The sequence below is a fragment of the Muscardinus avellanarius genome (genome assembly GCF_963383645.1).
Source record: "Muscardinus avellanarius genome assembly, chromosome: 8".
In the NCBI taxonomy this organism is placed as follows: Eukaryota; Metazoa; Chordata; class Mammalia; order Rodentia; family Gliridae; genus Muscardinus; species Muscardinus avellanarius.
The window spans coordinates 43,265,244-43,280,717 of NC_137794.1; the positions used below are offsets into that span (position 1 = coordinate 43,265,244).

The 15,474-nt window shown below is 33.6% G+C and overlaps 1 protein-coding gene across 3 annotated transcripts in view; it reads right to left on the reverse strand.

Annotated features, from left to right (window-relative positions):
* Window positions 1–15,474, reverse strand: part of RNGTT (RNA guanylyltransferase and 5'-phosphatase) — a gene marked incomplete at both ends in the record, with an annotated part of 279,010 nt that overhangs the window by 57,142 nt on the left and 206,394 nt on the right. For all 3 annotated transcript variants that reach the window (XM_080700452.1, XM_080700451.1, XM_080700450.1), the window contains one exon: window positions 731–797. In XM_080700452.1, coding sequence (XP_080556578.1) covers window positions 731–797 — 67 coding nt within the window. The remainder of the gene's footprint in view (window positions 1–730; window positions 798–15,474) is intronic.

Sequence of the window (15,474 nt, forward strand, 5' to 3'; positions counted from 1 at the left end):
GGTAAACAAATTATAACTATGTAATGGGATACTACTCATCAATAAAAAAGAATGTAGTAGTAAGTACAAGGATGTAAATAAATCTCAAAATCACTAAGTTTAGTGAAACAAGAGAGGATAGTGAGGGAAAGATGAAGAAACAGGAAGAGAGAAAGGCAATTTAGTATATGTTCCCTCTTAAATGAAGTAATTAGAATACAAATTCATCTCTAATGACACAAATCAGTTCAGTGTTTGCCTGGGGACTAAAAGGGAAAGGGAGAGGCAGAAGATGGAAACTTCAAGGGACACAAGTTATTTGAGGTGATGGATATGTTCATTATCTTGATGTTGGTGTTGTCTTTTTTTTTTTTTACAAGCGTTAAGCATATCAAAATTTATCAAATTGTACACAATTTATTTTATAAATTATATTATACTTATTACCAATAAAACTGTTAAATTGATGTAAAAGACAAATGATGTAAAAGACAAATCCATGTAAATCTAAATAGACTTTTCAAAATTAATCACTGGACTGTTTTAGTCAAAATCAACTCTAATACAGGTAAGAATGTTAAAATAATTCCTTTGAAAAACTGAATGACTTCTGCAAAATTATGCAAAAGCCAATGAACTATTACTTCATGCTTATAATATTTTTGATTTGTTGATGGTTATTAACAAATTTCTGGAGAGTTCTAGACAAGTGAAAATAAAGAAAAAGTATACCAAAAATGAACAATCATACCTTGATTTGTGCAAAGGGTCTTTCATAACCTCCAACATAGAGAAGGCCAATATTCTGAGGGAGTAATCTATAGGGGATAAAAAAGCATTATTTATAAAATATTCTTCCTTAAATCTAAGATTGTATAATAATAAAAGTGTCTACAGTAGATAATGTGGAAAACTGACTATCTATGTAATCAATCATGTTTTGCACTGATACAGTAACCCACAAATGAATAATTCTTATATTTCAGAAAATAAGGGGTAAAATGTCAAAAATAAAAACTTAAATACAGAATACTCTGAGCATATTAATTAGTAATATTATTACATCGTAACTCTGAGAAAGAAATAAAGAAAATAATGCATATATCTAAAAAGTTATAAGGATTCACTGAAGAAATACTCAGTGCCTATACTATATACTACAAGACATAATTTAGTATATTTAATAATTCAGTACCAAAATCTAACAACAACAAAAAAAACAGACACTTAAATAATCCTAACTAAAATAGCTTTTAATAAATGGTATAATATTAGAATATTGACCACTGGAAAGCAATGGGATTTAAGAGATACTTGCAGCCAATTGTGGTGGCGCACGGTTATAATCCCAGCGCTTGGGAGGCTGAGACAGGAGGATCTTCACAGGTTCGAAGCCAGCCTCAGCTACTTAGTGAGGCTCTCAGCAACTTAGTGAGACCTGTTTCCAAATAAAATATAAAATAGGTCTGGGATTATAGCCTGGAGGTAGAAAAGCCCCTGAGTTCTACTCCCAGTACCATGGGGGGTGGGGGAGGGAGATACTTGCTATGGATGGGATCTGGTAAAGTTTTAATAGATGGGATGTAGACTTAGCCTTAAAGGGTGGGTAACACCAAGAAAAAAAGTCAAACAAAGTACTAAGAACACAAAGGATTTGAGACAACATAGTAGACAAGTATGAAAGGATGAAGTTAAGAAAGATAATTACACATGAAAATAAAAATCAAACCATCCAGAGGATATAAAATAAAACAATTAATGAATACATTCCTTGTGTCATATTTTCCTTCTAGTCCCAATTCTAAAAGGTCTATTTTTTTTATTATATTGACACATTGTGAATGAAGAAATACCATACATTTAGAACTACGTAGAATGTGCAAAGACGAACTGGTAGTAATGGAGGCTATAGGAAGGATATAAATATTCTTGTGTTTTATTAAGCTAAATATAATTATGACTCATTCTTATTTCATTTTATTTTATTTTTGCAGTACTGGGGATGGAACTCAGGGGCATTCTACTTCTGAGCTACTCCCCCAGCCCTATTTTTTTTTTCCTTTAACTTGAAATAGGGTCTTACTGAGTTACAAAGGACCTCATTAAGTAGCTGAGGATGTCTACGAACCTTGATCCTCCTATCTCAGCCTATCAAACGCTAGTATTACAAACATGTGCCACCATGCCCAGCTCTTCTTTTATTATAAATCTTTTCCCTAATAGAATCATGAATAAATGAATACAACTCCAATCTTAACATTATTATACAGAAAAAAAAAAAAAAAAACCAGTTGCCTGACTTCCTTGCCCAAAGTCTCTAAACAAAGACATTTTTTAGAGTCTGGAAGGTTAAAGTTAACAAATCTTTTTAAGGCAGGTAACAGATTCTCGTGATCTCTAAGATGTTCATAAAATTGTACTGCACAAATCTGAATTGGTGTTTAAAGTCAAGAAAAAAAACTAGAAATTCAAAATCATGAAATGGAAAGATTTCAGTGTGACATACTGGCCTAATCATAGAAAATTAGACTACTGAAGGTTATCAAAACCATCTTTTAAAAATACAGGAAATGACTTAAAAACCCTATTTCAACAATGCCAGGACATACATTTATTTATAACTCAACTTCTCTAAAATTGGAATGTTTCTGATAACTGATGGTCCACCTCATATCATCAGCTTTTTACTTCTGAAAGTGAACTGAAGACTTGTATTTTAACACATTGCTGAAGGTTACACCCATGACTATAGGCACTTGTTTATTGAATTCAAGTAAAAATGTAGAGACAGGAAATGTTTTTAAATCTCAATAGTAAAATCAAGAATTCCTCAGCCATTATTTGATAAATAAGAAAATAATTTAACCAACAAAACTTTAAAAGTATTGCTGGTACCACAAATCTAGTGTTAGTTTATACAAAAAAATGGTAACTTATTTCCTATATAACAAATGTTCACAGAAAACTTGATACCCCCATAGAAGAAGAATAGTCACTGTTCATACAAATTGATGCTAGAGAAGGAAAAGAATAAAAGTTGGCTGACATTTAAAAGTCAATATGTGTCTAATTACTAAAGCATATGCATTTCAGGAAACTTGCCAATATAGTGTGCCCCCACCCTCCATCTTGACTATCTAATAACTACCTTTTCCTAAACATATTTCTTAAATGTGCCAGCTAGATGACATATTTCACTTTTTAAATACTGTTCTTTCTTTTCATGTACTTATTATTCCTTACCATATATTATACTACCACTTTCACTTGGGTAGGTTTTAATATGTATATTTTAAAGCACTGCTAAGTATAAGATAATACTCTGAGTATACAAGTTCTATTTTTAAAATAGAACATTTCTTTAAATGTTTTTACCTTTAAAAAATTATTTTGACCCAGTAATCTCCCTTCTAACAATCTACCTTTAATCTACACCTCCAAACCAGAAAATATATTTGCATAAAACTATTCCTTACAGCACTGTTTGCAATTACAAAATGTTGGGAAAAGCCGGGCGTGGTGGCGCATGCTTGTAATCCCCGCGCTTGGGAGGCAGAGACAGGAGGATCGCGCAGGTTCGAAGCCAGCCGCGGGTGCTGGCTTAGGAGACCCTGTTTCCAAATAAAAATGTAAAAATAGGTCTGGGAGTGTAGCCCGGAGGTAGAAGGGCTTCCAGGAACCCCAGTACCACCAAAAAAAGAAAAAAAAAATGTTGGGAACAATCCAATTGCTCATACATAGCAGAGTGGTTAAATAAATTATAATAAATCCACAAAATAGAGCAATATAAGCAGCTGTAAAAAATGAGGATAATCTCTACTTACTGATAAGAAGTGATTTCCAGAATATATTTACTGTTAAGTAAAAAAAAAAGTATAGAACAGGATATACCGTATGCTACCCTTTGTATAAAGAAAAACTTATGTATTTGTTTTTCTGTGCAAAAGAATTACAGGAAGACTAAATTACAGACACTAGAGAAACCAGTTTCCTAGAAGAGACAGGTGCATTTAAGGAATAAAAATAGTGGGATCAGTCAGGAGGACATTTCTAGAATACCTTTTAGTACAGTTATGACTTACTATCATGATACTATTTCATATTCCAAATAAATAAATTGTTAAAATCAACTACTATATCAGGAGAACCCAAAATGGAATGAAATTATATTAGTAATAAATGATACTCTACATTAAGAGAGATGGGGATGAAAAAGAACTAACTTAACTAGCTTTAGAAAACAGTATTCTGACTGTATTTTGTAAGGTTACAGGTAAACGAACTATACACAAATACTGGTGCTGCCCAAGCTGGCCTTGAACTCTGGGGCTCAAGTGATCCTCTACACGCAGACTCCTGAGTTATAGTTGTCTCTACTCATGGCTGACAAATATAGTTAGTAAACTTCTTTCTTATAACAATATGTGCTACTTATTTTAGAAATGTTTTATATGCATACAGAATTCAAAGAAAAGTGCTTGTTAGCACTACATATGATACATTACTAGCTCTAACAACTGAGAGCCTAGAATGACACCCAGAGGCAATATTTTCTTTCTTAACCTTAAAAATAGACTAATGATGCATGCAACAATGGATTAATGTAATGTTGAAAGAAAAAGTTTATATTGGAGCCCGGTATGGTGGCACAAGCTTATAATCCCTATGCTGGGAGGCTGAGTAGGTTTGAGGACAGCCTCAGCAAGTAGTGAGACTCTCATCAACCTAAGGAGATCTTGTTTCAAAATAAAGATAATAAAATAAGTCTAGGGGTGTAGCTTAGAGGCAGAATTCCTCTAGGTTATATCCCTTGTACGACCCCCCCCAAAAAAAAAAATCACATATTGTATGCTTTTACTGACAAAGACTAGTGAATACAGATGGTTGACAGATAAGGGAACAAGAATAGCTGGAGAGATGGAGGAAAAAATAGAGCTCTCAGAAAGGGCTAGAATGAAACATCCTGAAGTGATGGATGGGCCTACCATATTATCCTAGGAATGAGGAGTTCAGCTGTAGAAAACAAATGGCATACTTTAAACATGTGAAATTTATTATATATTTAGTATTCCTCAATAAAGCTGTAAAAATAGAATCCACTTTCTAAACTTTTAAGTATATACAAATGAAATTACAACTATTCAAAATGATAGACAAATTGAGTCTAAAAATAATTCTAAAAAAGAAATATAAAAACTATATTGAGAAAAATGAAAATGATAACAATATACCAACATTTAGGAAAGTAGAAAATTTATGGCAGTATGTCTCCATCAAAAGAAAATATCTGAAATAATCTAAGTTATACTTTTAAAACTAGAAAAAGATGTCTAAAGTTAGCAGAAAAACAGAAATAATTAAGATCAGAGCAGAAGTCAACAAAATAAGAACTAAAAAATATTTTAAAAAATCAGTGAAATTAAGAGTTGATTGACAAGTTAAAACAAAAATCAATAAACCCTTAGCTAGAGTAAGAAATAAAATCAGAAAATGAAAGAGGAGACATTATAGCCAGGCATGGTGACATATGCCTATAATACTAGTACTTGGGAAACAGACAATAGGATCACAGGTTCAAGGACAGCCTCAGTAAGTTGTGAGATACTCATCAACCTAGTGAATTCCTGTTTCAAAATAAAAACAAAATATGGCTGGAGGTGAAACTCTGTGGTAGAATGCCCCTGGGTTCAATCCTCAGTAAGACATTAAAAGAAAGAAGAAAAAAAAAAAAAAAAAAGAGAAGACATAACTGGTAACACAGAAATACAAAGGATTATAAATAACCACTATGAATAATTATATGCCAACAAATAAAGTCTCCCATCAAAGATAAAAAGCCCAGGACCGGAAGGCTATACTGCTGAATTCTATTAAACATTTGAAAACGTTATATGAAAAATTATATGAAAGAGAATTCAAGAAAATAATCTGACTTACAATAGCTACAAAAATATCCTTAGGAATAAATTTAAACACAGAGGTAAACGTTTACACAGTGGCAATTATAAAAAAAAATGATGAAACTGGAGAAGTCACAAATTAGTAGAAGGGATATTCCTTGTCATAACTGGAAGAATATAATTTAAATGTCTATACTGGCCAGGCAGTCTACAGATTCAATGCAATCCTTACTAAAATTCCGGTAACATTTTTCATAGAAATAGGAACAAACCTCATAAAATTTATAAGAAGTCCTGAAAAAGCCAAAAAGCAAAAGGTTGTAGGCAACAACCTAGCTAATTTAAAACATCAAGGTATGATAATTAAAAAAAAAAACATGATACTGGCCTAAAATTGGCACTCTGACCAACAGAACAGACCAGAGAGCCTAGGAAAAAACCACCACCAACAAACATTTAATCTGATTTTCAACAAAGGTGCCAAGAACACAATAGAAAAAGGGCAGTCTCTTTAAGAAAGAGTATTAGGAAAACCAAAAACTTGATTATCTATATACGTATAAAATACGTAATTGGATTCGTATCTCACACCATATGCAAAGATCAACTTAACATGGATTGAAGAGTGCTGTGGCTTGAACGTGTCCCCCAAAAGCATGTGCCCACACTGATAGGTGGGGCGTACTTGGAGGTAACTAGGTCCTGATGGTTCTGCCTTCGTCACTGACGAATGCCTTTCTCCAGGAGAGGGCTCCTTACGAAAGGACAACGTCAGCCACCTTTTGTGTCTCTCTCACCCTCTTTGTCCTTTCACCAAGCAATAAGACAGCAAAAAGACCCTCATGAAGTATCAGATTCTCAAGCAAGATTTCTCAGCCTCCAAAACCGAGAAAAATAAATTTTTATTCTTTATAAATTATGCAGTTGATAATATTTGTTATAACAGCAAAAACCAGTTTAAGACAAAGACATAACATAAGAACTGAAGCTATACAACTACTAAAGAAAACATAGGAGGAAAACTTTGACATTGATTTAGGCAATGATTTTTTTTTAGATTTGACCCCCAAAGCGTGGTCAATAAAAGCTCAGTCAAACCACAAAGCTTTTACACAGCCAAGGCAATAACTGATAAGAGTGAAGGGACAAACAGGGAATTGGGAGAAAATATGTACAAGTCATATTTATTTGTGTGTGTGTGTGTGTGTGTGTGTGTGAGAGAGAGAGAGAGAGAGAGAGAGAGAGAGACAGACAGACAGACAGACAGACAGACAGAGACAGATAGTGATAGTTACTGGGGACTGAACCTAGGGGCATTCTACCTCCGAGATACATCACCAGCCCTATCTTTTTATTCTTTTATTTGGAAACAGGGGTTCATTAAGTTGCAGAGGGCCTCACAAGTTGCTAAGGCTAGCCTCAAACCTGAGATCCTCTTGTCTCAGCCTCCCAAGGATTGGGATGACAAACATGCCCCACCACACCTGGCACAAGTCATACTTTTGATAAGAGAACAGTACCCCAAATTTATATGAAACTCAATCCAAAAGCAAGAAAACAAATAACACAATTTAAAAATGAGCAAAGGAAAGTCGGGCCTGGTGGCGCATGCTTGTAATCCCAGCATTTGGGAGGCAGAGACCGGAGGATCTCGGTTCGTGGACAGCCTCAGCTACTTAGGCCCTTTGCAACTCAGTGAGACCCTGTTTCAAAAAATAAAAAGACCAAAAAGAAAAATAGGGCTAGGGGTGTAGCTTGGAGGTACAATGCCCCTGGGTTCCATCCCCAGTACTGTAAAAAAAAAAAAAATGAGCAAAGGACCCAAATAGACATTTGTTGAAAGACATATAAATAGACCAAAAAGGCTCACCAACACTACTCATTAAAGCAACACAAATTAAAACCATAATGTAATATACCCGTCAAAATGAGTATTATCAAAATATGATAAAAACTATTGGTCAGAATGTGGAGAATGGAAGTCTAGTACATACTCAGTAGAAATGTTAAAATGACCATTACTGGCAACTGTATGAAGGACTCTCAAATATGTGTATAAGTATGAATGTAGCATGGTCAACCTGGACACTCATTGTTGGGAGGGGGGAAGTGGGGGGGCACCAAGCACTGTCTGAATGTATGCCATTTTCAATATGATCCACATAAAAATAAAAGTAAAAATAAAGAACTTGTATTTCCATATATTTTTATAGTAAGAGGTTGTATTTTCTGAATTTGTTAAGAGATGTAATATTCTGCCGGGCGTGGTGGCGCACGCTTGTAATCCCCGTGCTTGGGAGGCGGAGACAGGAGGATCGCGCAGGTTCGAAGCCAGCCGCGCTGGCGTAAGAGACCCTGTTTCAAAAATATAAAAATAGGTCTGGGAGTGTAGCCCGGAGGTAGAAGGGCTTCCAGGAACCCCAGTACCACCAAAAAAAAAAAAAAAAAAGAGAGATGTAATATTCTAATGAAATTGAAGGTGAAAATAATTGTATATAAGAAAAATGATAATGAATAGAGATTTTAAATTATGGAATAAAATCAATCATTATTCCTGTTTGGCCGTACCACCATGACTAGCTATGATTGCGTAAGTACTTAAGGTATCATGATATCAATTTAATATTTGTGTAGATTGTAGATTAATGGGGAAGATTATGTTGCAGAAGCATAGAAAATAAAATATTCACAGTTTAGCAGAATTTCATTAAATCATTTTAAAGCAGAGAATCCTTGCTTCACTCTACTAGCTGTTTCTTGAATGGGTGAATAGACAGTGGAATAAAAAAAAAAAAAAAAAAAAAAAACTAAGAACAGCTGACCATGGTGGTGTATACCTGTAATCACAATACTTGAGAGGTTGAGACAGGAGGATCGCAGGTTCGAGACCAGCCTTAGCAAATTAGTGAGACTTCAGCAACCAACCTACCAAGATCCTTTTTCAATTAAAATATAAAAATTAAAAATGGCTGGGGATATATCTTGGAGGTAGGATATATCATATTCTACTTCTGGGAATATATATCCAAAGAATTTGAAATCAGTATGTGGAAGACACATCTGCACTTCCAGGTTTATTACAGCACTATTCACAATAGCCAAGATATGAAATCAATCTAAGTTTTATCATCTGATGAATGAATAAAGAAAAGTGAAGCACACCCCCACACACTGGAATACTATTTAGCCTTTTTTTTTTAATAAGAAGGAAATTCTGTCATTTATAGTAACCTGGGGGATTATATGAAGTGAAATAGGTAGACACAGAAAACCACATACTGCATATTCTTACTCATATGTGGAATCTAAAACAATCAAGCTCCTAGCAGCAGAGAATGGTTACCAGTAGGTAGAAGTAATGAGAGATGATGCTGAAAGTGTACAAAGTTTCAGTTAGGAGAAGTTTTGTGGGCTACATTACACAGCTCGGTGACTACAGTTGATAATAGCATATTGTATACTTCAAAACTGCTAAGAAATAAATCTCAAGTGTTCTCACCACAAAAAAAGCTAAATATGTGAGGTGCTCGATATGTTAATTTCCTTGATTTAATCATTCCACTTGTAAACATGTCATAACATCACTAATATCTCAAAAATATATACAATTATAATTTTATCACTTACAATACAATTAAAACTCTAAGTTGGTCCTTTTTGATCATTCTAAGTGGATGATTGTCTGAAGAACTGCTTATGTAAACATGAAGCTGAATAGTTTGAAATGTTGATTTTAACAAGAAAATCATTAAATACATATAATTCCCTACTGAATTTGCTATCTTGTGATCCTAAAATTTATTCTATGTCCAATTTTTACATTCAAAGTAAGAGGAAAGAATGATTTATGTAGGGCTTAGCCTCAAGTCTGAAATTGATTATCATATTCATAAATTCTCATCTCCTTGATACTGGTTCTATGGTGGTTACTGTAGGCAACAACTTTCAGGCAGGATAATAAAAATGTTTAAACACACACACACACACACACACACACACACTCTGCAAAGCATATCTGTTAAAAAGCTTAATTGAATAAAAATTTCATTTCCTGGGTTGGGAACTTCTGAATCTTATTGTATGTTTTTCCTTCTAATTTTGATATAAAGAGTTTCTCCTGCATATTTTAGACAAGTAAGATAATGACTGTGAAGTCCTCCTCCTTTTCCCCTGGGAAAATGTAGGAACATTATGTTAAGAAGCCACTTCTGCAGAAAAATAAAAAAATACAAAAGATGCTCTGGAGACAAGAAGCAGAGAAATTTAAGCTGAGTGGATATAATTCCCAGATCAATTTTTCAGTCTAAATTATAGCACTATGTCACATGCTAACACTTGTTTCAATAATAGCTATGATCAATCAGAGAAAATGTTGTTGTTGTTGTTGTTGTTTTAAATTCTCACCCCAGAATGACTGAGATTGTTATACTCTACATTTAAAAGAATTACTGCAATTCTGAATTTCAAGGATAATTTCAGCTTCACAAAACCCTATAAAAATGCTGACTGCTACATGAACTATACCCAAAAGGCAAAGAACTGCAAGTGTCTCACTGATAGAATACACATAATATTGGTCTTCACTCTGCTGTTAATTTTGGCTTGAAGACTCCTTTAGTGAATATTGTGTATGCATCCCCTCTTCTTAAAATGTTATGGTAGGTACTGAATTATTTTTTCATTGCTGGGCATCTATCTTCATTTTAAAAATTAATTCTTTATTATTTTATGATTATAAATATGAACCATCTTACTTTGACTTAGCTAAAGACAGTTTCTGCCTTCAATGAATTAGTATATTATTTTGTTCAAATAACATAACAACAGACTGGTTATAATTTGTAAAAGCCTTGAAGAAGCTTTTTATCTAGTTGAATAATTCATGTAAAGTTTTTGAACTATGATAATTTATGATATTCTTTCTTTTGACATCAGTTCAAAAACATCTGTAACTAGTAATATTATACTAGAACTACTTTAGTTGCTAAAAGTTTAAAAGGAATACATTAGAGGGCTAATTGGTGATCTAACATATTTTGTTTATGAATTACCATATTCATTTTTGATTTATGTTTTGCTCAAGTAACAAAAGTAAACAAAACATAAAGTAGTTCTACCTCAGTAACCAATATAATATATTCTAAGCATCCGAGACCATCTAAATTAGTCAGCTCTAAATCAAGAATCTCAGGTGCTGGGCTGATAACTGAGAATCATGAGATGTCCATTTTAAAAAACCTTCTCACTACGCCGGGCGTGGTGGCGCACGCTTGTAATCCCTGGGCTAGGGAGGCTGAGACAGGAGGATCGCACAGGTTTGAACCCAGCCTCAGCTACTTAGTGAGGCTCTCAGCAACTTAGTGAGACCCTGTTTCCAAATAAAATATAAAATAGGTCTGGGAGTATAGCCCGGAGGTAGAAAAGCCTCTGGGTTCCACCCCCAGTACCACCCCCCCCCAGAAAAAAACCCTTCTCACTAGACAGTGCTGGCAATCTACTGTAGTATGTATAACATTAAAATGTTTTAAAATCATAAATACAAACCATTACCTAACTGGCTAAAGACATATTTTATTATATACTTTAATTTTTATTGGTACATATTATACAAAATAGTGAGTTTCCCTGTGGCATATTCAGACATGCATATAACACAGTTTGATCAACTTTATGCCCCATAATAGCTCATTGTTATTTCATCTTCCCTCCCCATCCCCTTTCTTTACCCTATTGGTCTCCGTTCTATTTTTATAACCACCCCCTTTCCTCTGTGCTGTTCCCCTGTTAGCTTCCATCTATGAGAGAAAACATATCACTTGTCTTTCTAAGTCTGTCTTATTCTGCTTAATATAATGCTCTCCAGTTCCATTAATTTTTCTACAAATGATATAATTTCATTCTTCTTTAGGGCCAAATAAAATTCCATTATGTGTATGTATTATATATCTCACATTTTCATTATTTCTTTATCTATCTCTTGGTGGATATCTAAGCTGGTTTCCTAATCTGACCACTGTTAAACTAATTTGGTTATTCACAAAAAGTGGGATGGAGGTTATCTAACAATCACAATACTTTTCAATTCTATTAAATGACTGATATAATATGACTCCGACTCCTCCTCTTTTCCCTTGTTCTGGACTGAACTCAGGGCCATGTGTATGTTAAGTATGTGCTCTACCCGGGCTACACTCCAAGCCCCTGATACAAATGTGTGAAGCAGACCATGGTCATCACAACCTTCAAATATGCTCAGCACAAACAAACATGAAGAGTAGTCACATAATGTTGTTTGTTCCTCAAACAAACCCGATTTTCAGTATGGAATTATAACTAAAACATTATGCTAAGTAAAATAAGCCAGACACAAAAGAGAAATGTTACATGACTTGATTTATATAGGAAACATAGAATATGCAAACCCATAAAGATAGAAAGCAGAATAATGGTTACCAGGGGCTAATGTGAGGACAGAATGGAGAATAGTTGTTTAATGGACATAAGTCTCTGAGAAAGTTCTGGATATGGAGAGTAGAGATAACTGCATGACATAGAAATGCACTTAATTGTACTGATTCATACATTTAAAAGGGTTAAAATGGTAAATTGCATGGTATGTTATCAAACACATACACATACACACACGCGCGTGCACACACACGCACACATACACACACGACAAAAAAAAATCCATTCCTGAAGCAAAATTGCATCAACTTCCAATATTTTTCTCTTACTGACTGAACACTTAAAATTCCCATAGATTGTTCCAGACTTTCTCCTTTCTCTATCTCCTCAAGTCCAATTCCTTTTTCTTCTCATGCAAAAGTCAAATAAAAAAAAAACTAAAACAAAATACTCAACACTTTTATTTTCCATTGATATGGAAGATTTTGTCTTGAGCTACATGTTTATCTACCTTTCAATTCATCTGTTATTTTCCTTTTTTTCTTATCTTTGCTAAAGCTGTCCTCCAATTATTGGATACTTGCCTAACTTCAACACTTATTTTTTCCTTTTCTCAATAATTTTTAATCTCTACTTTCATTCTGCCAGTTAACAAGACACGTCACAGGGTCAGGAAAGGTCATTCTAATGTTGAGTCAACTAAAAATCACTATGAAATGGATAATACTTACCATGGTCTTTATTAACTATACAACTTCAGGCAACTCATTTAACCCCTTGAGCCTCAGTGTTTTGTGAGATGAATGGATATAACTTACTTCACAAAGATGTATTGAGGATTACAAGCAATATGTGCTAAATTGATGTTTAAATTAGTCATACACATTAAAAGACCAAAGTGTATTCTCAAAATACATACTTTTTTAAAAGGAAGAAAAAATCAATTACCTTATATGGAATACTGACATTTGTGGTTAATGACAAGAGAGCTTAAAATAATAGTCTTTCAGAGTTCCTATGATACATGTATATCTACATGTATGAAAGTGGGAGAAGAGAGAAACAGATGGTCAGAAAACAGAGACATATAATTAGCAAAGATGAGTAATCTGGACACTAGAAAATGTATACTAATGTAAAAGGCCTAGTTTTCTAATCTCTACCACAGATTGGATAAAATATCCTTCAGGATCAAATAACTTTCTTTGATAACATATCCAACAAAGAAATCTTCTGATGATTGTTTCCTGAGTAGTCACATTAAAAATGAGTGCTATAAATAGTAAGCTTAAATATCTATGTATGTGAATATTTATATGTTTGTAAATGCATGTTGATTTATATACTATGCCACATATTAGTAAAGATATATGCTAGAATATATGATATATATCATATATTTAAAAAGATATATTATAGTATAAATTAGTGCTAATAATTATAAGACTTCAGAGGGTCTCTTCAATCAACATGATCTGCTTCTTATAAGGAAAACAATCAAAAAGTAAAACAAACAAAAATATGAAAGAAAATTAAGTCAAATTTCTATTCCTCTTTGTTCTCCCTATTTTCTCTTCAACCATCCATTAACAAGTCACTATTATATATTATTTACTCATAATTTAAGTGAGCTTCTGGACAGGTACCAGAGACATAAAGATAATCCCCATGCTGGGGTGAGTGCTAATGTGACAGCAATTTTGAAAAAGTTAAACTACAAAAAAAAAATTAGACAAACTTGCAAATTCAGTTATGAACTCACCAAAACCATGGGCTGTGCTAGTCTTCTGACTAAAAAAGATTGTAAAGATTGTGGAAAGTAAAGGCACGCATGTGAAATACAAATTCATATGCTGGTTCTATGAAACTCTTTCAAATACACTGGAACCACCGGTAAAGTTTTCATATTTTAATATTCTTTTATAATATGTTGTCAAGTGTCATTATGAAACATTTTATTTTATAAACTTTGTATAGAGTATTATCTATGCCAAATGATCAAATGATTTTTGCTTGGTAAGTAATCTAAGAGAAGTCAAAAGAAACAAAAAAATTCCTCCCTTAGAGAAAAAAACCAATGATATAAAATTATTATAAATATATTCAAAACACAAACAACAACAAATGTTGGCGAGGATGTGGAGAAGTGGGAACTCTAACACACTGCTTATGGGATTGCAAATTAGTGCAACCACTTTGGAAAACAGTATGGAGGATCATCAGAAGAATGGGAAATGAACTTACCATATGATCCAACAATACCACTTCTGGGTATGTACCCAAAAGAAAGGAAACCAAACTACTAAACTAATGCATGTGTATCTATGTTCAGAACCGCACAATTCACCATAGCCAAACAATAGAACCAGCCAAAATATCCATCAACAGATGAATGGATTACAAAACTATGGGATATGTACACAATGGAATTTTACTCAGCCATAAAGAAAACACACACCATTTTCAGGGAAATGGATGGAACTGGAGGACATTATGCTAAGCAAGATTAGTCACTCACAAAAATAAGAAATTGGATGCTCTCCCTAATATGCAAAAGCTAGAGAGAAAATGGGTCATGGGAGGAACTCTAGATTCTATAGATGAGTAAATAAAGCGAACTAACTGAGGGGATGGGAGGGGGGAAGAGAGAAATCTCTAATGCACATGATGTACTTTAACAAACATATTAAAGTCAATCACTGAGCCAAACATGAGAAGGAGGGAGGCAGAGGGAATTGGGCGAGAACTGGGTAAGGGGTGATTGGGTGATGTGTGCATGTATGTCTCCACCATCTTGTATCCCATTAAGATGTGTGACAATGCACCAATTAAAATATTTTTTTAAATTAATGTGTGACAATGCACCAATTAAAATATTTTTTTAAATTAAGAATAAAAAAATATTAGGAAAATAAATTTATATATATATATGAGAAAAATAATGCATAGTTTCTTGTGAGTGGCTATGAAGCAAATTTATATGTAGATTGCTCTGACACAAATAACACTTTGATATGCAAAACACAAAATGAAAGTTAAGGTTCTGGTATATCTAAACAAAATAAAGATTACCTGGGTTTTAGGGAGACTTAAAGATAGATTTCTACATATTAGTTGAAAAATGAATTGGAAATAGAAATCTAAAAAAGCTTGATCATTTCCTGGAATTCTTCCTTGGTTTAGTTTT